The following is a 26,186-nucleotide window of genomic DNA, read 5'->3' on the forward strand; positions in this document are numbered from 1 at the left end:
TGGACTTGATGGCACTGCAAGGACTATGAAATAGCGAGCAGTACGCCTCCGCCTTGGCGAGCAGTGCGATCGCAACGGAAGATACGGAAACGAGACAGGTCAAATATTTCACAATCTTGTACTTGAGGTTGTAGCCACGTTTCTGTTAACGCAATAATACCAGCATCACAGCTATCGACGAGCGAGTCAAGTGCCTCGCGCTTGCTAATCACACTTCTGGCGTTGGCAACGAGCACTGAGGCTTGTGCTGTTAAAGATATACCTTTGCCCCTCGCATGTTCCTACGTAGCAGGGTGATGACGCGGATTGTCAGGTACGCGTGCGTGATCTGGAACAACACTTTTAACCTGCTTAACACTGTCACTTGTTAGATCAAACATGAAACATCTCCTATCAATGAAAAGATTGTTAAAACGTAGTTTAAATGAGGGGGGAATCAGGCAGGTTTTTACCAAATTCGAGAAGCTTTTTCCTAGTGAGCCTTGTCGCAGGCGAGTAGTCCTCAGACACTGAAATGTTGATACCTTTCAGCTTGTTGCGCGACGAAAGCAAGCTCTCCTTAATTTTAAGGTTCGATAGTTTCATTATAACAGGGCGGCACTTCGTGTTCGAAAAGGTCCGATACGGTGCGCCTGTTCAACCGAGTTTGGTGGTAAGGCACTTCCCATCGCAGACGATAGAGCATCTAGAGGCTCTGCTAATTTGCTATCGTAGTCGATGCTTCGCCTTTCGGGCGAGACTGCAACATTTTTTCTCTCTCTTTCTCTGTTTTTTTTTATCATTGCAGAGCGGCACATACCCTGTGTCACATACTCAGTGACCCAAGTATATTAAACGGTGGCATTCGAATCCGGTTGCACAGCAACCCGATGCTCTACCGATTAGACCATAGTCTACCCAGTCATCCAACTTCGCGGCAAAATGGTTAGAGACATGCTTTATCTTCGGCTTGTCGTTTTGGAGCGTTCTACACCACTCTTGCCAGCAGCGTTGTCTATGACTGGTTGAAATGGAGAGCACTCCTTGCGTTCGGCTGGTTCTTTTCGATCGCTCTCCTACGGCGTCGAGCGCTCTGGGCGCTCCAAGCCCTATCGACGTAGCAGTCGCCGAGATTCAGAACGTTTCCACGCGTCATCACAACATTGCGTCGCCGCTATTGGCCAAGGCCACTGACCTAGGAGACCGCACGCTCACGCGACGCAGCGAACGCTCGTGGCGAAATCAGACGTTTGCTCTAGTCACGCAGTTTTGCCTCTACCATTTTCTCCTCCGAGAGCGAGTCGCATGCTCGTCTTGTGTGCTTGTCCTCTGCCTCTGAGATCGAGGAACGCCGGATCTGCTCGACTCTGATTCACAGGATGGAGGTGACCAGCCAAAGTTACCATAGAAACGCGTGATGTCGCGGCCAGCGTTTCCTCCTTTGACATTGACACCATTGCTTCCGAGCAGCGCAAGAGCCACTGGCATGCCTCCCTTACAGACATTCCCACCGATTCGCCAACACAACCGAAAACTCGCACGTTGCGTCGTCAACGTACCTCACCACTTCGCTATTAGCGATGACCTACTCCACCGATGCAATTATTGCTCGGACGTCCGCTAGTGGTTACTAGTAATACCTCGATGTCTGCGTTCCGAAATGCGCGCATCCGTCAACATTGATCCACAGTGTGCACACACCGGAGCTTTCGAAACTTACAAACGTCTTCGACAGCGGTACTACTGGGGATGTACAACTACGCTCAAAAGTTTGTTCGCAATTGCCCTGATTGTCAACGCCGCAAATCTTCACCCCGCGAGTTGCTGGGCGGTCTTTAGCCCCTGCCTTGCCCTTTTGGGCATTTACCATTTACATTAATTTTACCATTCGGGCATGTCGGCATCAATTTGCATGGGCCACTTCCCCTGACATGTGCTGGCCATCGTTGCAGTTGACCATCTTACGCGATACGCCGGAACAACCGCCCTCCTGGCAGCTACATCACACGACATTGCCTTGTTCCTCTTTCGCCATTTTTTCCTGAGTCGCTGTCCACCCCTGGAACTGCTTCGTGATCGCCGGGGTGTCCAAATATTGAAGCCATCCTCGGTCAGTGCCACGTTGTTCATCGGACAACTATCCTGTTCTACCAACAGGAAAACTACCCTATCCTGTTCAATATCGCCCAAAGAGGTCTTCCGCCGCTCCTCGATAACATCCCAGGGATCCGGCATGGCCTATACGGGGAGGACATTACCATCATAGTGATATTACCTTCATTACCATCTTCATAGCGACAGATTCTTAACAGGTGTGTCGCAGCTTCGCTGGCGGCAGAATTCATACCAACACGCTGAGAATCACAAATCAAAAGCCGCCAACGAGACCAGTCATGATCATCTGAGTACCAGTTCACCACGGCATTCCTGGCAACAAGATCGCCAACCTCGTGGCTCGAGATTTTACCCGCCGTGACGACGCCGAGGAATTCGAGTCCGAGTGCATGCACCCTCCAGTAAAGTAGCCATACATCACACAACATTACAAGTTAACCCACAGAACATATCCGCCCCCACATAAGTCACTTCCTAGACAGCGGAGAGATTCCTCCGAGCTTAACAAGTTAATACATTCCCCCGCCCAACCAAAAATCACCTCATAGCCCCTACACAATTCTCTCCTCAATGCCGCTTTTGCGGAATGCCCGGGTCCCTTAGGAATATTGTAGGGGGTTGCAGACAAGCACCACTAAATCCTCCGAACCCTTATCACACCAATGAGCTTTGGGAGAGAGCGTTGGCCAGCTCCGACCTCGAGGATCCGCAACGGCTGATCGCGAGGGCCCAGGACGAGGCCTGACCTCAAGGCATTCTGAAATCAGGATGGCTCTCCAAAGCTACAGTCACAGAAAAAACATGTTTATTCCCTCTCTCTCTCTCCCCCGCAGAGGTCCTAGGTTTGATGCCGGCGGGAAGTGGGTATTTTTTCCTTCATGCTGGACATCCCAACCGAAATGGTTATTGGCATGAGGTCATAACAGCTTACGCTGTAAAATATTCAAACAAAACACAGCAGAACGCCGAGATGCTTTATTGTGCAACATTCAGGACCAGTCACCAAATCTATCCAAATAACGACCAAGCCAGTAAGCCGATAATTTGGACCTAATGCTGTGTGCTTAAAGCCACTGTTACAATCGGACGGCTGTTTGCACCTTGAATTCTCTATGACAATTTTGAAACAAAAGCTGCGAATGTTGCGCGGCGGATTGGCAAAGTTTCCGCCATCAGCAGTCCTGATGGTTGATCAACAGCCAGTCCGTCTTCAGACCACTCCCTCAAGTTGCTTGGTTTGGGTTCTGTAGGAGAGCTGATTCCTGCCATTGACTTGACAATGCGTTCACATCACGAGTCTTCAGTTGTCTCCACATTGCGGTCTTTCGCCGGAGCGGTTGCTGTCTGGTCATCGGTCTTTTCGCTGATGTTCGCATCCTCAGACGTACTGGGTTTGCTTTTGAGTGGGGTGGTCAGTGTTGTCGTTGATTTCGCACTTTCACTTTCTGCATCTCCTGACGTCCTTGTACTGCGTTTTTTAGCCGTGGTTGTCATCTTCGTGTCTTTCGAGCTTTTTGCGTCTTCCTGCGTCGTGGCTTTGCGGTTTCTCGTAATGTCTGTTTTAGCCATCGACTCAGACTTCTGACTAATCTCCCCGTACTCATCCGTCTTTGTTTTGCGTGTTGTTGTGGTTGCACTTACGGCTGTGCCAGTCTCGCCTTTGGCTCCTGCATCTTGAGATGATGTTGCTTTCCGCGTTCGCGATGTTCCTGCAGCTTTGTCGGTCTTCTGAACGCCACCAACGCCTTCAGATGTCTTGGCTTTGCGTGTACGTGTCATTGCAGGTCCTGGGATCGGCTGAGTCTTCGCGCTGCCTCCGTCTTCGGACGTCTTAGCTTTGAGTTTACGCGTAGGTGCAGGTCCTGGCGCCGGCTGAATCTTCTCAGGACTGCCAGCGTCTTCGGACGTCTTAGCCTTGAGTTTACGCGTAGGTGCAGGTCCTGGCATCAGCCGAGTCTTCGCGCTGCCAGCAACCTCGGACGTCTTAGCCTTGCCTTTACGCGTACGTTCAGTTTGCTCAAAGCCACCAGCGTCCTTAGATGTCCTAGCTTTGCTCGTACGCGTCGTTGCAGGTCCAGGCATCGTCACAGTCCTCTCAGCGCTGGCAGCATGCCCAGACGTTTTGGCCTCGCGTTTATGCGTCGCTACCGTTCGTGGCGGTGCATCAGTTTTCTGAGCACCTCCTGCGCCTTGGGATGTGGTGGCTTTGAGGTTTCGCGATGTTCCTGATGTTGACTCAACACTCATTCCCGGATTTGGTGCAGTGGTCTCCTGACTGCGCCCCTTGTCTTCCGACGTCTTGGCTTTGAGTTTGTGCGTTGGAATCTTCACTGTGGAAGCCGCTTGACCGCTGGATTTCTTTTCCGCGGGTGCTGGTTGACGCTTTGACGCTCTCGGAGCTTTTGCCGTCATTGTGGCTTTTTTAACAGCATCCCGACTGTTCTTTCCAATCACCACTTCCCTTTCATTGGGGCTGCTACGCTTCGATGCAGTGGATGATGAACGGCTACTTGACGTGGAGTCTTTTGAGCGTCTGCGCACGTGGTTGCTGCGAGTGCTCGAAGAGTGGCGTCCATCACGGCGATTCTTCGTCTTGCGACTATCCCCCATGCTACTAAGCGTGCTGCTCTCCGACACAGATCGCCTTTTAACGCTGTGCTTGTGGCCGCTGTCTCTTGACATGCTTCGCGCTCGACGCTGTCCTTTGGTTCCCATTGAGCTCTCGCCACTGCTCACCGTCGACGTAGCTCCAGAAAGGCGCGCCTTCTTGGTTTTACGTTTGTACTCACTCATTTCGCTTGAGGTAGTGCTCCATGATCTCCGGTCTCTCTTAACGCCACGCCTAATACTGTTGCCGCTGCTGCTCGACGACCTGCTTCTTACAGGGCTTCGGCTTCTCGTTCTGCGCTTAAGCCGAATGCTGCCGCCGCTAGACGACGAGCTCCTTGGTCGCCGAGTATTCTTAGCAGTTTGGCTCTGTCCGCTAGCTTTGCTCCATTTGTGGGCCGTCCGAGTCCCGCGCTTCTGTCCTGTGCCGCTGCTCGATGACCTAGTTGTGCTTGTTTCGCCAGTGCTTGTCGAAGACACTTCCTCTGACACGTGCCTTTTTTTGGCCATGTGATTTGTACCTCTTGAGTTACCACCAGACGAGTCTTTCCTTGAGCTCTGAAGATTCTTGGTAGTACGCTTGTCCCTTCCGGCTCTGCTCGGTGACCTTTCTTTTCCTTCGTGGTCCTTCCTCGCTAGACGCTTGTCGCGGCTAGCAGTTATCATCGACGCGATGCTGGATGACTCCTCCTCAGTACTGGGTATATTTTTACGAACCTTGCTCCGAGCTGAATCTTCATTCCCGACAAACCTGGTTGTGGCAGGGTCGCCGTCGTCCGCAGGTGCCTCCGCTGCTGCATGGGCAACGGCTTCACCTTTCTTGTTTCCCTGCTGCGGGTCGCAAGCGAAGCAGATCCCCGCCATGTTGGCGCTCTCAAAATAAGAAGCAGGTTTCAGTCCTACGATTTCACCCGGCTGTCTCCGTCAACCGGTCGCTCGCTTCCGGCGCTCTTCTCGCAAGCAGTGCTCGGTGACGCCCAGGGCTCTCAGCTTCTCAGGTGGGCCGGCTCCAACGGGCCCGAGTCAGGGCTGCTTCGGTGGACGCGTAGCGATGTACCTGGGTCCCCAGGTACGAGCCTCAACGTCTGTTCGAAGCGCGCGACACGGGCCTGGTGCACAGTGCGTGGTACGCGCCACTTCTTTTCCTCCTCTTCACCGCCACGGAAGATCGAGCAGTAGCGGCTAAGCGCGTCATTCCGCGCCCGATAATCTGCAAAATTCCGGGAGAGCCCATCTCCCGAGGACTGTCGACGGTATGCGCTTAGCATTCAAGCAATGTAGCGACTCACAAAAACACGCTTTTTTAGAATCGGAAGTGGTTATTCTGGAACTTCCATTGCTTCGGCACTTTGTTACATACATTGTTGTTGTTGTTTCCTATCACGCATGTGACTCCTACCCACTATGGGGGATCATTCCTTTGAGTGAGTGAGTGAAATAACTTTATTGGAGGCCCGGCGAAGATGCGAACTTGTCGTGCACCCGGCTAGTCCCACGTCGGGACCGGGAGGTCTAGCCTACCTGCCCGGCCACGGGCACGCCTGGCCCAATTTGTCATGACACTCGCGTGCCAAAATCAGCGATGAGCATGATGGCATGACAACGACACAGTATCGAGCACGTACGTCGATGGAACGAAGGCAGCTGTATGACGACGATGGCATGACAACATGGTGATGACGATTTTAAAATATTGCCGATGATATAACGACGACAGAGTCACGGCAACGGCGTGAGGACAATAGAATGACGACGATGGCGTGACGACAATGGCGTGACCAGAACGGTATGACCAGAGTGAGATGACGAAGTTTACCCTCCGGGGTGACTTGACGGCTATGGCGTTGCGCTATGGTGTTGGTGTTGCACGAGCTCGTGGGATCAAATCCCGGCAGCGTGTCCCGTGCACTAGGGGCACGTTAAATATTAATTAGAAATCACCGATTACCGGGCAGGAAATTCAAAATAAATCGGCATAATAGAAAAAACAGTAGAGTATAAAATTTATGGGTTTCATTATAAATACGATATGAGAGAATAAGTTTTGTTACAAGTTGTGTTACTGAAATGTATGAAATGATTAGAATTAATTTAAATCCCTGTTTACCGCACACCAAAATACAGAATCGTAGACTTAGAGACCCCTCACGTGAGCACGACTTTGTCGAAATTCCTGGAAACCCGGAAGTAGAAAGCGGAAGTAATGACGTCACTAATGGCGTCACACATAACAAGGTGGCATTATCTTTAACCAGCTAATTAATGGAAAACAGTTGCCTGGCATAGACAGAACATCTGCCTAGCAGAGCGGATGTGACGTTACTCCCTCTTCTCTCGCTTCTCCTCTCCCGGCGCGCACATGCTCGCGTGCTCGCAACGGCTGCGCGCGCGCTCATTACGTGCTCTGACGTCAGCACCAGAGAGGGCGCGTAAGCTGCGCTTCGTGCGCCGCTCGCTAGGGGGCTACGCCTTGCCATGTGGCGCGCGCTGCACTTCCTCTTCGCCCTCCCTCGCTCCTCGCCCGCATATCGTGCCAGGGGAAAGACGTTCGCTCGCTTGCTCCTCCGTTCGCTTGTTGCGTTCGCCATGGAGATGGTCGTCGAGGAAGCCGCCGGGCCAAGTACAGCCTACCCACAAGAAGAAAAAGACCTACAGACGGTGGTTTTCTGTGTCTTTGGCGTTCTTTCAAAACATGCACACACAAAGTTAACCTGAAGAACACCAACGCCGAGGTGCGAGTGCCATTAGGAGACACGTAAGTGAAAGGTTAGGGTCGCGTACGGTTTCTTTTTTTTTCGCCCCAGGACATCTTCGATATTGCGGTTGCTTGGTAAATGTGTTAGAAAAGACATAGCTCAGAGAGAGGAAATGTGGTAGCTACTGCATATAATATTTCGCTTCGATTTTCGTTGAAAAATTCGCGTCATATTTCTGAAGTCGTTACACCTTGATGCTGTCTGAGTAGACTTATCGCACAGAGGGCTTTTTCGCGTGTGCACTTTGTACTAAAGTGAATTCTTTCTTTTTATCTGTTGCGTGTAAGAGTGCAATGCCAATGCCGCAAAAGACTAAACCCGGCCTTGCCGCCAGCGCGCACCTACCTAAATGGAGTAGTCTACCAATTAGTCGTTGGTGTTGTTGTTCCCCGATAATAAATATCGCAAGCCCGCAGTGGCCAAAATATCCATGAATCTAACCCATTATGTAGAAGCAGATGAAGAAGAGGAAGTTGAGTGAGAAAGTAAAATGACTGTTGAAATTTATTATTGTTTGGAGCTGTACAGTGTTGGTCTTAGCCGCATAAATATTCGCCCAGCACTTCGCAAGTTCATCTAGCTAGTTACGTTGTCGTCTGTGCTGCGATTTCGTTTTGTCACATGTTAACTGTTGCCGTCTCTCCATTTTCATTTTACAGCTACCTCTTCTTCCTTCTTTTCGCCCCACCCCCTTTCTTGTTCGGCCTTCGCTCCTTGTCTTCTGGGAACTCCACACATATTTTGTTACTTTCCTGTTAATTCCGCGTTAATAACGTATCTCGTTTATTTCGCATTTTTATATTCGCTGTTCGTAATTTATTTTTCTCGACGGGTAGCCAATTATTATTTCTCATGGGTAAGTGCCGTATGTTGAGCAATTAACATCGCTATCAACTATAACAAAAAAAAAAAGATGGAGCCATCGACGCCTGATCCAACGTCCGCTAAAAGCGGCAAGGTTCGCAAATCAGCCAAGTCGTCCCCAGGCATCTCCTTCGTGAGCAGCAAAAGCGGTGAGCCGAAAACGGTCGCCTCAGTGGAGACGTCGCAGCGCCATGCGGATGCCGTGGACGACTGCCCCGGTATGGCGGAGACGGGGATGCCGCCCGAGGCGCCGGCGTCTTGCGAGCCACACCCGACAAGGCAAACGCCCGCAGCCATCACGGCTCGTTCCGGGCCTGCGCAGGGGACCCCGAACAGGTCGCCTACAGCCGGAACTCTCCACGACGAACCACGCCGTTTCGATCCCCTAACTCCTTCACGGCGTGACTCAGGTAAGCGATTCGGTGACTCAGCTAAGCGATGCACCTCTGTCACAAAAAGTGCACCGTGTTAGCAGCTTCTTGCGGTGCTCCACGGTGGCTAGCACACTGGGCTGATTTGAGGCTATAGAACCTCTTATAGTTTATACACTTTGTACACTTTGAGAGTAGCACAGTGCCAATGGACTAGAGTGCCGCAGCTAGAAGACCATATCAGCCCACTTCGGGCGTGGCTGCACAGTGAAGTACAATTTCTCAAATAGACGGCATACATTTCACCGCCTGTGGCATACTGATTTTGATCTACCACCATGTGCGGACAGTAACAACGGTGCACTAAGTTCACCATAGTCATAATCGACGCTAGTGAACAACTTCCGCAGCAAAAAATACCCGTCGTGCGACAAAGATGCAGGTTTATCCCACCCATCTGTATTACGATTATGATAAGGTGTACGTGGGACGGACCTCCATTTGTCTCCACCGATATATAGAGTGAGTATGACTACGAAAGTAAACAACACATTGCAAGCAACGCGTTGTCAGGCACGGAGACAGAAAGCACATTGAAAGCTAGAATTCGCGAAAATGATGAACGCCTTGAGCGTTGGCGCACGTCTCCTACATTGCAGTCGTGCCGCCTTGCGTGGCGTCCTTCCGTCACGACCCAAAGCCCGTCGGCCTATTGAGTTGTTGAGGTAAACCGCAATCATTGTCAAGACAGCTGGCTATCTACATTCGGGACCGTGGGTGAGTGGTCATGTTTGCAAAGACAACTGCCGAGAGAAGATCTAGGAAAAGATAGGTAGATCAGCCCGCGACAATCCCTACCAATTTGTTGAAATCATTGTCGGAACCCACGTTGCCGGTTCGACAACGAGACTCCGGAGGGCAGTAGCACTGGTTGTGACATTGCGACGCTGTAGTTAGCCATAGCCGTGCTATATAAACTTTCTTCTTTTCACTACCATTCTCTTCGAAAATTTAAATACAAAAATATTTTCACGAGAAGTTTCCCACCGTCGACACATTTGCTCCCGCAAATAAGTGGAAAACGATCGGGCCATTGCAATAAAAAACTATAGAATAAACCTATGCTTTATAACCACCGCTCCAAATATCTAAATATGATCGCATGGTAGACTATAACAGGGTATTTAAGAAATGCGCTTCAAATTACTTAAAAAATAAGGAAGATGCGATGATGAAACAACTTACCCGGGATTGCGTTTACCACAAAGGAGTACATATTAAAATGATTCGAGGTTGTAATTAGACAAGTAATTATGCAAATTACGCTAACTTTTTATTTGAAAGAGTCGGACGATTGAATGTAACGCAATATTTGAAGATAGTCATCAGAGCATGTTGATAACCGTTTTCTGATATCCGAAAAGTTGACGCTGCCTAATTTTTACAGCTTACTGAAATTCCCGCCAACTTCACCCAGAAATCCGAAACTACCGCAGAGAGCAAATGTCACGCGTCTAGCAGGCAGCCATCACTGACGTGTCTCTCTGTGCCTCACCATCGGCCTAGCATGAAGCCAGTATCCTTATCGAGCCGCAATCTCGCTCGCTCCATGCTTCAGGTAGGGCTAATTGGAGATCGGTGAGAGGCACTCGTCCTGCAGTGAATTACAATAAGATGGTGATGATTGCACAGTTTAGGTAAGTAATCTATGGCAAATTATAAGGCCCGTATTCAAGAACGCAACCGAAGTTGAAGCCCATGCTTGACTTGATTTAAATGACGTCGGTCGTGAGCGTGCCGAAGGAAACGCAATGAGACTTCTAAGCACGTTCACGCCAGGCGTCACTGAGATCAAGTCAAGCATCGGCTTGAACTTAAGTTGCGTTCTTGAATACGGCGCTAAGTCTCGGAGTACTGCAAGTAAGCATTGTTCCGTAAGCGAGCTTTACCTCGTGTGTTACTGAAAAGACTGCCAGCGAATTTTTCACTTGCAGTAACTCGGAAGGGTATAGGCCACCTTATTGACTGGCAAAAAGAACGTTATCCAGACGTTCACATAACGCGCTACACACATTTTCTCGTATTGCACTCATGGTGTTCGCATGAGCCATCGGAATGTAGCACAACGCTGAAAGTAAATAAATAATAAAAATAAAGAAGCGGCACAGGTTCTTCGCTTCGCTTTGTACAAGTGGACCTCTATAGGGATTTCCTCGGCTGTTTTTTCTGCTGTGCGCGAGGTCGCAGGGTAGATTCTCGGCCGTGGCTTTACCATTGCTATGCAAACGTTAAAGAATCTCGACCCTTCCTCAGCGGCGTCTCTTGTAGACCGTATCGTTAATTATTTCAATCAATCTAATCAATCAGTCACGAATCTATGTGCTATACACTGCTGCTTTCAGCCAAACTCGTTAAGTTAAGCGACAGCGTATCTCAATAGTCAATCTGTAACTTAGTGACGCAAAACGCGACCGCTCATAAAGCGATCTGCAGTTTAAAGCTGTACGGTGTGTGCCAACTATATCCTGATGGGACCCTTTTCCGCAAAACATTTTAACAGCGGAGCTGTTTATGCTGAGCGTAATCTGTCTGTCGTAGACAGAAAAAAAATCACAGCATATCCACGAGGTGAATGATGATGATGGGGCGAAGCTCCGGAGGGATCATCGGTAAACCGTGAATACTCCGAGTAATTCGCCCAGTATTTGATCAAGTAAACACGTTAGAAACAGTGTGTGTATATATACAATACGTTTTATTTTCGTAGACGCTTCTTCTTAGATGCTTGGTTTGCGGAGTCCCTTCATTACCACGGCTTTGTGGTCCGTGAAATAAAGGCATAACGGTTGGATAACACCGCTGCTTCTCGTTCGCGAACGCCTGAGTCTTCGTGCCGCAGCCGTGCCGCTTCTGCCTCTCGTTCTCGCACTACGGGGTCTTCGCGCTGCCGCCGCGCTGCCTGTCGTGAAGCCGCGGCCTCGCGGGCTCTCACCGCGGGATTCTGCCTGCGAGCGCGTGCCGCCGCCGCCTTCCGTGCTCTCCGCTCCGCAGCCTTGTCTTCCATCTGGCGACTCCGAGCGAAAGAGAAAGCGCGCCAAGCGCGAGCACCTTTTATTATAACACCCCTAGCGGTAACCCGTCGCACTACATTGTAGGTTTTCTCGTCAACTATATGAAAAACTAGCGCCATCTAGTGACATTATATACTTATATATAGAAAGCTCGACACTTACGCCATCTAGTGAACACTTCATAAAACTACAGGTGGCTACATATTACATCGGAGGAAGGACAGACCCACGCCCTAAGGAGCTTCGCCCCTAAATACTACGCGGAGCGATGACGTCTCCTCGCGTTGCCTAGTAACCGCTGGCGCAGGTGCGCGCTCGCTTCGCCCTACGCAGACACGGCTCCGCCGAGCTCCCGCCATCTGCGCGCTACTGTGCATGCGCCGTGGTATCACCCCGGTGCGTCTGCGCTCGTCGCCCGTACACTGCGCATAGCTTTCACACCACTTCCCCTACGACTTCGCCACCAGCTGCGTGCTAATGCGCATGCTCCGCGAGTAAGACGTGACGTCACGGCCATCTGTGAATGCGCTCCTTCATTCCGTATGAAAGCCAGTGCGCGGCGGCGGCGCGCCCGACGTAGGCATGGGGTGACCAAGGAAGATTCGCACTGCCGAAGAAGCCGCTTACCAAGAATCACGGCGCGCTGCTAAGCGAGACAGCCAGCGACGACGCCGATTGGACTCTGTGATTACTCTAGCGGTGCGACTTGGCATTCACTTCGCATCACTACGTAAAACTTAGCATTTATTCATATAACTTAGCATCACTTGGCATTACTTTGTATAACTTAGCATCACTTGGCATTACTTCGTATAACTTATCATCACTTCGTATAGCCAGGACCAGCTAGGAACCGAGGAACCGACCAGCCCCGCTTTGTCTCTAGCCTTGCGCCACTAGTGCAAGCTACCCCCAATTTTTTTTCGTAACCAATTTTCTCCCGTCTTCTTTTTCTCTAACCTTCTGATGTCTCTGTGTGCGCATGGATGGGGAAAGGAAGTGAAGAAGTCTCGTCGGCAGCGCTAGCGGCCGAGCGGGCAACGATAAGGCCACCGCGGAGGAAGATGGACGCTGCTGGTTCCCCGTCTCCCTCTGGTTCCGTCGCCCACCACGGGCCCCGTCCCAGGAGAGCCAAGGTCGACGGGGCCAGAAAAGCAGCTCAGCGACGGCAAAGAAGAAAAAAGCACAAGGGGGGCAGCGTAAGTCGTCCGTTTGGCCATCTCGTCATTTCTCCCTTTACATTTAAAGTGAAGGGGTCCGAAGATGCTGTTCTCGGGAGTGGTTGACCTCTCGTGAATGCAGCGTTGCCGAAGTGGGGCACTACTCCATTCCGTAGAGTGGAAATCATCTCCGTAATTTCTCTCCTTTTAACTTCTCGGAATGGTGAGAGTTCAGTTGGACCTTTCACACTCCTGGGATTGGTGAGCTGAGCCATTCGTCTAATTCCAGTAAATGAAACGCTATCTCTGTAATTGTTTACTGATTGCGCTTGCATGCCTCATGGCCAGGAATTAGGGAAATCGCCGTACAGCGCCTCTAGTGGCCGCCCTTGCAAACTTGCGCATTTTCTATGGGAGCGCGTCGTTTTTCGCGAAAATATAATCATAGAAGCCACCTTTAAAAACATTCCCGTTCAAATAGGCTGTACACGCCTAGCCCGACATCTCATGCAAGCGGTTACTTACGGCTGAAAACCCGGTCCAAATTGCCGGCGAATTTTGAAGTAGGAGAGTCTATGGAAACGTTCGAATTTTGGAAGCTTTTCTGGCCAGTAAGAAGCAATTTGCGAATAAAATATCGCATCGATTGATATATTCCCGGTGGTTTATCAACTTCAATGACTCAGCTTTCAGCTTGTTGCAGGAGTAGCAGCTCTTCAAATAGCAAAAAAAAGTTCCAAAATCGCAGTTTTCGTAACAAGGTCGCGAAACTAGGTTTTCGCCTAGAGCAAAACATCGAAGCGATAGCGTGACGCTCTGAACGACGACAGATCCAAATCAGTAACACCACAAGTGCGAGTTAGCAGGTTAGAAGGCAGGTATGCCTTGCCTTTTTTAATCACCTTGTCGCTGCGTATAGTCTGGCAGTTTTCCGCCAGATAACATATTACTAAATGCTGGTCATTTAGTTACGGTATACCTGTTTTTTTTTCTTTCTACCTTCCCCAACCCTTTCGTACAAAAATGTAGCTGGCTGGTTTTGTGAACTGTGAATGTGCTTCCAACATTCTTGTGCCTTTTAGATATAAACTATTTTAGAGAATAAATCGAGGTAACGTATTTTTGAATGTCTGCTTCTTTCTTAAGGCGAATATTTTTGAAGATATTACTAAGAAATACTTCTTGCCTCTGGAGCTATGTCATGGCTAAGGCATGTATGTGTGACTCTTATGCTGCTTGAAACGTACTAGAAAAAAGTTTTACTTCCAGTGTGCGCAAATAAAATACACATTTGAACAAAAACCGCCAGCAGCCACAGAGGTAGTATTCGCACAAATGAATATAGTCGAAGCTCTCCGACGGAATCAGTTTGGGTTGTATCAAAGCAGGATTTTTGCGTACGTGGTCATCGTGCAAATGAAGGCTGCCCGAATGATTGCACAAGTTTGTTCGCGTAGCACGAATAGACACTTCGAAACATATAAATTATGTCCTCAGTATGCAGTGCACGTGTCTTATCATTTGAACCATTCTCATATAGGTCCTAGGAAATCCAAAAATACTTATGGTCTGTGTATCTTTATACCACGATGAACGCAAAGGAGTATTGAAAACTTTAGGAAAGGACACAGGGACTGGTTAATGCAGCCTGTCGTGTAAGAAAAGGCAAGGATTCGAACCACAGATGCTTTCTTTAGCTACGCCTACGAAGTTTCCACGAAGACCTTGTCCTCAGATACAATCAGCGCAGTTGCTATAACGTTCGGCGGTTCAGTTCTTGACTCACGCTGATGCATAGCCAGATGACAGCACCATGATATATAACTACTTGTGCAATTAATACGAAATTTTGTGTGAATGCTATTCGACCCTTCTTTTGAAGAATTTGAACAATTGAAGAAACATTGGAAATGAACATGAAAGTTTGCTAGAAATATTCTTTGATTAGAATCGCTGAAGTCTCACAGCGGTTCGGTGGTTTTGTCATAATCACGCCAGCGCCCATTGAAGGCGGTTTATATCTTTCTCCAGTGTCTATATGTAAAACTCAATGGTGTCGTTCGTTGTGCGTCAGTAGCACAATGGCAGCTGGGCCTTTCAATATTATCGCACTAAGCTAGACATTCCTTTTTCTGCCATAGTACCGCAAGACATGGCTATATCGCGCGTGAATACTGGCCTTTCAATTTCCCAGAAATAATAGGGAGGTACACGAGGCGAGAAGGCCAAGTCTTGTAGTAGTACTGATATCTAGGTAAAATGTCACGAGCAATTTCAGTATCCTTTATGGCTTACATATTTATTATGCTTCAGTTGGGCTAATAATGATGTATTACATGAGAGTTAAGTTGTTATACTTCATACATCATGTCTACGATGGCTTTCCCGAAGATTATAATCCAGGCTGAGGTATTGCATGACGTTCACTGGAGAGCCATTAAAATGTATGCAGAATAAAAAAAAAAAGAATACAGACGCTCAATGACACAGTTGCCGTCACAAGTCCGAGGCTCTTCTAAAAAGTTTAATCTCAACGCAGCCAGTAAAACTATGCAAAACGGTTGTTTATTTTAAACTGGCACATGATGAAAATCCGAACACCACGCCGCGCGCCTAGGGTGTGAAAATATCGACCATTTATCCGATTCCGCGTTCCGTAAGCTTCTGAAATTGACTATAGGTTCCGAAGGCGATAGACTGCTTTTTCGCTGATAAGGTGACGACAAGCACCGCGCCCTTGATGATAGAATATTGGAGCGTTGAATAGTAAAACCTATGCAAGTTCAGGTGACTTCACGGCGCATGTCTAGCGATAGAATCTTATTCTTCTTTTTGGGCTTTTACGTGCCAAAACCAGTTGTGATTATGACGCACGCCGTAGTGGAGGGCTCCGGATTTATATTGACCACCTGGGGTTCTTTACCGTGCACTACGACGCATGCACACGGGCGTTTTTGCATTTTCGCCTGCATCAAAATGCGGCCGCCGCGGCCGGGATACGATCCCGCGAACTCGTGCTCAGCAGCGCAACGCCTTAGCTGACTAAGCCACCGCGGCGGGTTGGAATCTCAGCATGCTTTTTTTTTTGCTAACACTGATGGTGAATGAATAGTCACAGTAAATTAATCTTACAGTTCGATTTTGGACAGATTCGAGTGTACTGCACAGATTCCACGGAGCGATCGTTTTTAGAATTACGAAATTTAAAAAAAATCACCTGCGGCACACGATCGCATAATTCTTTTCCTTCTGCTGTATTCGAAGAGGTGGACATTACTAGCACGAGAAATCGAAAAAGATATTCAGCTTATTAACAATTTATTAATTTGCTTCAAAATTAATGACTTTAACGGCACACATTAGAATTTACAAATTGTAGCCGGTGAGATTATAAGACGTATCCACTTAAAGTGAAGTTGCAGGATGACACCATGCAGTTTCGAGATATTCTTTCCTAAAGTGTGGGACAAAATCCATGGGTGTTCGAGTTACGTTAATTTTGTGCTTCAATGCAATATAGAGCGTTTTATTAAAAGTAAGTGGAACAACACGGTATTTTTACGGCGATTTTGATAGCGCATATCTTCAAACTAGAGATGGGCAAAACGGCTCACTTCCGTGAGCAGCGGCTCGGAACGGCTCAGCTCACTGAAATGAACAGGCTCATTTGAACGGCTCACCGGTTCACCTAAACGTGTAACCTATGTTATGCATATTCTATAGTTATGTGGCTTTGAAAAAAAAACGATATATGCATAATTTAATAACCGTGTTATTGGTATTTTCGCTATGTTTAGAGATTATTTTTACATATAATAAAAGCGTGAATTTTTAGTTGTATTTAAGCTTTGTTTCCTGATAATGAGGATAAAATGCTTATGATACTGTGACAGGCAGAATGCGACGTACTTTTTTCAGAAAAGAAATATGTAACTTCATCGTCATTACAGATGCTTGTCCGTTATTGTGGTACTTTAAAATCAACTTTTGTCAAACTAAGAACACAAAGTTATTGTACATTTTGTTTCAACTTTATTCATTTATTCACATATGTACGTTCACTATAATATGAGTAAGCTGTAACACTATGCAAAATAAATGGAGAAATCATTTCTTGAAGTACAATACAAAAATCATAATAAATCTTGAGTGCACGCGCGATACTGGCGATCATGCCATCATACACCAGGACAAAAAAAAAAGAAAAAAAGGAAATGAAGTTCTATTACAACACAACAGATCATTGGCCTCGTTTTATTGACGTGCTAATGATACACGCTCAGAAAATGCACTGAAGTGGATGTCATGGGTGACATTTTCATGACTACACTAATTAGCACAAATGAAGACCAGGACGTAAACTGTACGTTCACCTCTTGTCATTAAAGCGCCCCTAAACCATCCAGAGGTCGAAATTTAGTTGTGCTGTTGCAGTTGTGCACGAGTCTACAAAGAACACGTAGCAGCGAGAATTTTTCGGAATGGTGCCGTAATAGCGGAGTTACACGCGTTTGATGACCGAAAAACGGCCCTCGCCCGTTTCGCTGTTTCCTTCGCTACTCTCGTCATCGGCTGGTCTCCCCTTCTCGCCGAGTGCATCTCGAAAGGTCACGTGACATACATCATCGCCAACGCGCTTCTCAAAACACTGCATACTTCCGGTCACGTCCACGCTAGCGGCACATATACCGACGGCGAACTGTCCGCCAGTGCCGTAGAACGTCTGCCGCGCTAGAGGTGTCCAAAGTAGACGGCAGTTCGGCCGGCGCCCCGCCCGCTGCACCATCAATGGCCCAATCGATGACCGCGAACCTGGGCGCCTCAGCCACCGGCAAGGAAAACATCAGCTGTAGCCGGGAAACGACGGGCTAGCATCGCAGCCAGCGGCGTCGCTAATATCAGCGTATTTTTCTTCTTTGTGTACAACTATTGCGAAGAGCGATAACAACGATAAGAAAATATTGCGGCTTGTGAGCGTCGGTATTTCATTTCAAAGCGCCGTCCGTGTTAGCTTTGGAGGGAACCAGAAAAGGCCTAGCGACGATATCGGCGCCGTCGAGCGATCAGCGGCGGTGAATCTGCCGCACAATGAGTCCCGGTCTCATCGTCTCTACGTACGGCAAGGAAATCTCGCCGTTCGCGAGCAAAAACCGCTGTCGAACGGCGGCCCGCGAATGGCAAGCGGCGTGCGACGAGTTGCGTGCCAGTAAAGTGGACGTGGACTCAAGCGCTTCTCGGCTACCCGCTGTTGCTGCGGTGCCGGCCCGTGTTATGCGAAGCGTATCGCTATAGACCCTGTGTAGCGCGCACGTCTGGAACGGCCAACACTGTCGCACTCTGTTCGCGCAGCTAATCAGACCTCTAAGCACGACTGTGATGGAACGCGAGCGATTTGGCAGTTGCGTTGCGGGCTGTAATTACCGATTCGCAAGGACGCACTAAGGAGCAACACGACGAGGAAGAGCAGAAAGCGCGCGTACTAGCTAGCAGACTAACCAGAAGTCGTAGGTTCTTGTTCAACCAATGGACATCGTTTGCGCAGTTGACATCACGAGATTCCCCCCTGCTGACATCGTGACGACCGCTGGGGATACCGGAAAGGCGAGAGGAGGAGAACGGCATTGTTTTTTTTTTTGTTTTTTTTTTTTGCGCTCCCGCAGCGCATAGCGCTGCAGACTTTGGCATCGTTGATCGCGACGGCATTCTGAACTCGATGCGCGTTTACTTGAAAGGTTCAACAAATATCTGAGGTGGTTTAGAGGCCCTTTAAAGACACGGAAGACCATCTTCGAAGTGTTATTGGACCAGCGCAGGATGTGCGATCGGTGATAGTCGCGCGACATCGTTCGAACAGCAGCAGGCAACGAACGATCCTTTGCCAATTATGACTTCTTTACTTCTCCCCTCGGTGGTATCGGGTGCCACACCATAAGACGCACAAAAAACCAAGGGGACTGCTGCGCACACCACACACTGCGAGTGAGTACCAGTAGCGCGAGTCGGCCCACACGGGACACCATTCGTCGGTCAGAAATCGAAAAACATCGAAACCCAGCAGAAGACCCAGCTCTGACGGAACGGTTAGGCACGGCTCATTCAAGTAGAGAGAACCGACTTCCTCACTCCGAAAGAACCGCCGCTCACTTACTGAGCCACGGCTTCCTCAGTTTTTAAGAGAGCGGCCCGCTCTTGAGCGCTCAGGAGCGAGCCGGCTCTTTTGAAGAGCGAGGGAGCCGAGGCGAGAAGAGCGGCTCGCTCCTGAGCGCTCAGGAGCGAGCCGGATCTTTTGAGCCGCTCTTTTGAAGAGCGAGGGAGTGGTAGAGATGGGTCGCTCAGGAGCGAGCCGGATCTTGTGAGCCGCTCTTTTATTGCGATAGCAATTATATGGACACTTCAACCGGATTTCTGCCGTCGGCGTCGCCGTCGCCGTCGCCGTCGCCGTAGCCGTAGCCGTCGCCGTCGCCGTCGTCGTCGCCGTCGCCGTGAGGTTCCGTATAGATAAAATCTTCACCGCGCGCCGTATGCCCCAGCGCAAGCGTGCTGGGACGCGCGCTATCACGGAGAGCGAACGCACTCAATCCCCCACGCGCAAGCAACGAAGCGGGAAGCCAGCGCCGGAGGGAGCGGGGGGGGGGGGGGGCACTTCTACTGTGCCAACAACCGCGCTCGTCGCTTGACCGCACGGTCTCTTATCTCTCCCACGCGCAAGCAAGGAAGCGGGAAGCCAGCGCCGGAGGAAGCGGGGGGGGGGGGGGGGCACTTTTCTACTGCCAACAACCGCGCTCGTCGCTCGCCGCACCGTCTCTTATCTCCACACGGCTCTGACCTCTATGCGCCGCGTGCATTCGCGGCTCAGTTTCTGTTGAAGCGATAGACCGCACTTACCTTCGCCCGCAGCGGCGTATGCTTGCTGCCAGCGTTTTGACAGTCGTTGTCTGCAGTCATTCAGTGTGATCTCTTCATGTTTGTTTGTGCGCGCTCACACCACGCTTGTTCATTCAGTTAGTAATAGTCGGGTCACATTTTCCAACGCACGCTACACATGTAATGCTGCCCGGATCGGCAGTGCAGCGCTACAGGTGTGTCCCTTCGCACGCGCGCTGCCCACGGGAAGCGCTTCTCATCAACACCACCGTTTCACACGCGCCTTCTCGTGGTCATCGAGTCTCTCTTCATGTCGGTCTACTTACGCCGCAGCACACCTGCTTACTTAATCAGCTCATGTTTACTACAATTCATATTGCTACCAAAGCCGCTCACCTTACTTCGTATGACATTGCTGTGTTGCTATCGCATGCATTGCTTCGCCCTTAGGGCGAAACTGTGACATTTTTTTAAGGTGGCGGTCCCATTCCGGCGGCACGAGCCCCCCGTTTTCAGTATTTTTGGAGCAACTGTGGCGGCTCTTCTACTTAGGATATGAAGTTGTGGTATATACCATAAAAATCTTAATTCGTGTAGATTCCAACTATATATAATATAAAGAAATTGATTGATGTGATTTAGAAATAAATGTTCAAGAACAAGCATGAGATACATGGTTTTTGCGAACTGTGTCTCACTTGTGACCATATTTAGAAGAAACTACCGCACTTACTGCATTGCGGCTTGCTCTGTAGCTTTAGGACTTATTTTTCTAGTTCCTAGACGTAGCAAAATAATTTTGAATTTTTACTTTCTGGATAATATGCTTTTGAAAATTGCCAAATATCGCAATCTTCTGTTGTAAACAGCCCGGCAACTGCATACTCAAGGAAGGCAAATTTTGGATAAAGTAGAGCTCAAGGAATTTCCATTTAGGACTTAAAATTTCATTCATGTACCTTCATTAGTTTTAAACCGCAGCTTCGTAGCTTTAGTACCTTCCCGCAAAAATGGGAAAAAATAAAACCACAATTCTAAATATTGCTTAATTTCGGCCGCATTATTAGAAAAACTAATAAAGTTACATGAATGAAATTTTGCGTCCTAAATGGCAATTCCTTGAGCTCTACTTTATGCGAAATTTAGCTTCCTTGTGCATGTAGATGCCGGGCTGTTTACAACAGAAGATTGTGATATTTGGCAATTTTCAAAAGCAGATTATCCAAAAAGTAAAAATTAAAAATTATTTTACTACGTCTAGGAACTAGAAAAATATGTCCTAAAGCTACAGAGCAAGCCGCAATGCAGTAAGTGCGGTAGTTTCTTCTAAATATGGTCACAAGTGAGACACAGTTCGCAAAAACCATGTATCTCATGCTTGTTCTTGAACATTTATTTCTAAATCACATCAATCAATTTTTTTATATTATATATAGTTGGAATCTACACGAATTAAGCTTTTTATGGTATATACCACAACTTCATATCCTAAGTAGAAGAGCCGCCACAGTTGCTCCAAAAATACTGAAAACGGGGGGCTCGTGCCACCGGAGTGGGACCACCACCTTAAAGAGCGAGTGAGCGGTCGTTCAGTAAAAATGAGCGGCGGTTCTTTTGGAGAAAGGGAGCCGGTTCTCTCGCGTACAGAGAGGCGTGCCGATGCGTTCCGTCAGAGCCGGGTCTCCTGCTGGGTGCGACTTCCGCGCCATCTATTAGCCGTACGAGAAAGCAACTGCCCTCCCGCCTTTCCTAGCAATAGTCGCCTTCACCCCCTCCCCTTCGACTGAAGAACGAAAGAACTGCCGCTCACTTACTGAACCACCGTTCCCTCGCTCTTCAAAAAAGCGGCTCAAAAGATCCGGCTCGCTCCTGCGCGCTCAGGAGCCATCCGCTCTTTTCGCCACGGCTCCCTCGCTCTTCAAAAGATCCAGCTCGCTCCTGAGCGCTCAGGAGCGAGCCGCTCTTTTCGCCACGGCTCCCTCGCTCTTCAAAAGACCCGGCTCGCTCCTGAGCGCTCAGGAGCCGGCCGCTCTTTTGAAGACTGAGGGAGCCGTGGTTCAGTAAGTGAGCGGCGGTTCTTTCGGAGTGAGGAAGCCGGTTCTCTCTCTTTGAATGAGCCTTGCCGAACCGTTCTGTCAGAGCCTGGTCTTCTGCTGGGTTTCGATGTTTTTCGATTTCTGACCGCCGAATGGTGGCCGGTGTGGGCCGACTCGCGCTACTGGTACTCGCTCGCAGTGTGGGGTGTGCGCAGCCGTCCCCTTGGTTTTTTGTGCGTCTTATGGTGTGGCACCCGATGCCACCGAGGGGAGAAGTAAAGAAGTCTTAATTGGCAAAGGATGGTACCGTTCGTTGCCTGCTGCTGTTCGAACGATGTCGCACGACTCTCACCGATCGCACATCGTGCGCTGGTCCAATAACACTTCGAAGATGGTCTTCCGTGTCTTTAAAGGGCCCTAAACCACCTCAGATATTTTTTGAACATTTCAAGTACACGCGCATCGAGTTCAGAATGTCGTCACGATCAACGATGCTAAACGGTGCAGCGCTACGCGCTGCGGGAGCGCCACAAAAAAAAAAAAAAAAAAAAAAAAAAACGATGCCGTTCTCCTCCCCTCACCTTTCCGGTATCCCCAGCGGTCGTCACGATGTCAGAAGGGGGAATCTGGTGATGTCAACTGCGGAAACGATGTCCATTGGTTGAACAAGAACCCACGAATTCCGGTTAGTCTGATAGCAGGTACGCGCGCTTTCTGCTCTTCCTCGTCGTGTTGCTCGTTTGTGCGCCCTTGCGAATCGGTAATTACAGCGCGCAACGCAAGTGCCAAATCGCTCGCGTTCCAACACAGTTATGCTTAGCGGTCTGATTAGCTGCGCGAACAGTGCGACAGTGTTGACCTTTCCAGACATGCGCGCAACACAGGGTCTATAGCAGTACGCTTCGCATAACACGGGCTGGCACCGCAGCAAAAGCGGGTAGCCGTGAAGCGCTTAAGTCCACGTCCACGTTACCGGCACGGTAACTCGTCGCACGCCGTTTGCCATTCGCGGGCCGCGGTTCGACAGCGGTTTTTGCTCGCGAACGTCGAGATTAGACAGTTTTAGCAGAGCGTTGCTTACGCTCCGCTCCGCTAACATTTCACGCACACCGCTGGCTGCAGGAACTGCGTTGATTTGGCTTGTTTGACAAGCGCGTCTCCCAGAGACGCCAGCCACGCGCGCTCAGCGTGGCTGTAAAACGACAAATCAACCAGTAGACGCAGCCTAACGCTCCGCTCAAATGGCTTCGTAGCGGACCGTGGGCAGCGTTCTTCGTTCCGCTGCCGATATAAGCGTTGTGCGCACGCGCATTAGCGTTCCCGCTTGCGTTCCGCTGAGCGGCTCTGCGCGAATCGTTAGGACACGACGGTCTGAGCGGAGCGGGCCGTGAACGCTCTGCTAAAACTGTCTATTTCCTTGCCGTACGTACAGAGGATGACACCGGGACGCGTATTTCTATTTGCTAGTAGGTACAGCGTTTGACCGCTGGCGCCACGCTGCGCCGCTCGCGCGTACCATGTTTCGAGCCACCGCCGTTGGAACGGAAGAGGCTTTGACGGAGAAAACGCTGGGCTGGTGGTGACTTAGCCTGCTGTTGGGATCGGTGGTATTATAAACACATCACTGTTTTGATGATCCAAATATAATCTCACTATCAGGGAGGGAGCAGTCTACCTGACTGGAGCGGTATTTTTTTATTTGGGGTGTTGCTACGCTGCGCTCCGCAACACCCCAACGACCGCCGCTTCGCGTCGGCGCCCGGCACCACGGCTGCCGCCGTGGCTCAAGCAACCGCGCTGGCAAACAGAGAGAGAAAAAAAAAGGGAAAAGCGTGATGTTAAGAAAAAAATGTAGCCAAAGCGGGTTTCGAACGCACGTACGCTAGATCCTGAAGCGAGCGCAGTAACCACTCAGCCATACAACCACGCTTTCAAGGGTTGCATTCGTGCAAACCATATGATTGCGTTCGAGCGCCCTCGGTAAACGGAACCACCTAGAAACGCGGTACGCGCGAGCGGCGCAGCGTGGCGTGGCGCCAGCGGTCAAACGCTGTACCTACTAGCAAATGGAGTGTTGCCACCGGGACTCATTTGTGCGGAAGCCTCACCGCCGCTGATCGCTCGACGGCGCCGATATCGTCGCTAGGCCTTTTCTGGTTCCCTTCAAAGCTAAAACGGACGGCGCTTCGAAATGAAATACCGACGCTCACAAGCCGCAATATTTTCTTATCGTTGTTGTCTCTCTTCGCAATACTTGTACACAAAGAAGAAAAATGCGCTGATATTAGCGGCGCCGTCGACTGCGATGCGAGCACAGCCGAGCCCGTCGTCTCCCGGCTGCAGCTGATGTTTTCGTTGCCGGTGGCGTAGGCGCGCAGGTTCGCGGTCGTCGATTGGGCCGTTGATGGTGCAGCGGGCGGGGCGCCGGCCGAACTGCCGTCTACTTTGGACAACTCTCGCGTGGCAGACGTTCTACGGCACTGGCGGACGGTTCTCCGTCGGTATTGACCCTTTTCGCGGAGCAGTTTGTTTTAGAGAAACGAGATGGCGCTCACGGCGGCGCGCCATGCCTCTCCTCAGCGACCGCGCACGAATACGAAACCATTACCGCTTCTACCTTGCTTCTGTGCGATCAGCTGTCGGAAATCCAACTCAGTTTTCGCTTACACACTGTGTTCCAATTATGCTAGATTCAATCATGTGGATTGAAGACGTGTGCAATAGTTGGCTGCAAAAATAGTGACTGGCATGTTAAGAAATAGAATGAATCTGCGTGACCAAGTTCGCGGACCGCTGCTGCAACTGTCCGAACGTGTTACCGGCACTTCGAGATGTACGGCTTTCCTCGAGGATACAGAAATTTGCTCATCCGCCTGCCTTGTATCGCTAACCTTCAAAGAAAGGGCTTCATCCCCAGAACGTCGGCAAGAGGGAGTACCACTCGTTAAACAATGATAAAGGGAGTAGCGCAGCTTCCTGTCCTAGTAAGTTTCGCGCACTTTATCTATACACATCTGTCCCAAATGGCAGGAAAACATACGCCCACTCTATCGCCGACGTATCAAGAATAGGTGAATGGGCGGACAGTAGAATATATGCGCACAATAAATGACGGACTACACCGATGGCACACGAATGGTCGAAGCTGAATGTTTCGTGACGGACCACAACAGTCAGCGAGTTACTAGCTGTAATATACAGGGTGTATCAGCGAACACTTTCAAAAATTCTTAAAGGTTGCCTGTGGCAGATAGCACAATTCTAGTTCATGAGCTGGTCTACTCGAAGAGGCGGACGTTACTTGCACAAAATATTGAAATGCATAATCGAATAATTAACAGAAATTCGCTAATTAAGTTTTTAACTAATTGCCTGATGGCCCGTATTGTAATTTACAAATTGTAGCCATGGAGTTTGCCAGGTGGATCTACTTGGAACGAATTCTTGGGATGATACCACTTTCGAGATATTAATTCCCGAACTTTGCGGAGAAATGCATTGGCGTTCCAGTTAGTATCCTAACAAAACGTCGCTTTATGCATTCAAGCACAAAATTAACTGGAACGCCAATGCATTTCTCCGCAAAGTTCGGCAATTAATATCTTGAAACTGGTGTCATCCTGAGAATTAATTCCAAGTGGATCCACCTTGCGAACTCCCCGGCTACAATTTGTAAATTGCAATATGCGCCATCAGGTAATTAGTTAAAAACTTAATTGGTGAATTATTGTTAATGATTCGACTATGCATTTCAATTTCTTGTGCAAGTAATGTCCGCCTCTTCGAGTAGACCAGCTCATTAACTAGAATTGGGCTATCTGCAACAGGCAACCTTAAATAAATTTTGAAAGTGTTCGCTGAAACACCCTGTATATTTGCTACAAGGTATTACAATATACAAAACAGCTACGTTGCAAGCCTTGTGCGCAGCAAGAACAAATCTATAGGAACTGATCACACCCGCGAGCAATTAGGCAGAAAATAATCAGATATAGTGGCCGCACCGAGGAACTTCACTGAGTTAGAAACTGACAAGCCACTGCTTCAAAATGTTCGCCGAATAAAGGACAAAAAGCAAAATACACTAATCCTGACTGAATTCATAAGCGGAAAGCTTGGAGAGCCTGGAATACATATTTAGCCCCGCTTTTAGAACAAGCACCATATACGCTGCTTGCGCCGTTTGGACATAGTAGCTTAATCAGCTCCGAAAGCGCTTTTGCATGTTCTCTGAAGCTGTGATCCAAGCTTCGTGTCGTTCACCTAGCCACCGTCTACGATATCACCAAAAAACAGAGGTTTTCTAAGCCGCGCCGGCGTCATACACTTCCATTGTAAACAAGGAGGCAACGGAGGTAGTTGA

The 26,186-nt window shown here is 49.3% G+C and overlaps 2 protein-coding genes across 2 annotated transcripts in view; one reads left to right on the top strand and one right to left on the bottom strand.

Moving 5' to 3' along the window:
- Positions 1-3,384: 3,384 nt before the first annotated feature.
- LOC119441405 (serine/arginine repetitive matrix protein 2-like) lies at positions 3,385-5,565 on the bottom strand. The gene has a single exon (XM_037706034.1). The coding sequence runs from the start codon at positions 5,563-5,565 to the stop codon at positions 3,385-3,387; it is 2,181 nt and encodes a 726-aa protein (XP_037561962.1).
- A 187-nt stretch (positions 5,566-5,752) lies between these two features.
- Positions 5,753-26,186, top strand: part of LOC119441417 (endothelin-converting enzyme-like 1) — a 42,422-nt gene continuing 21,988 nt past the window's right edge. The window contains exon 1 of the mRNA XM_037706043.1: positions 5,753-5,770. Within this exon, the coding sequence (XP_037561971.1) occupies positions 5,753-5,770 (18 nt within the window). The remainder of the gene's footprint in view (positions 5,771-26,186) is intronic.

Source organism: Dermacentor silvarum, chromosome 1 (genome assembly GCF_013339745.2).
Source record: "Dermacentor silvarum isolate Dsil-2018 chromosome 1, BIME_Dsil_1.4, whole genome shotgun sequence".
Classification (NCBI taxonomy): domain Eukaryota; kingdom Metazoa; phylum Arthropoda; class Arachnida; order Ixodida; family Ixodidae; genus Dermacentor; species Dermacentor silvarum.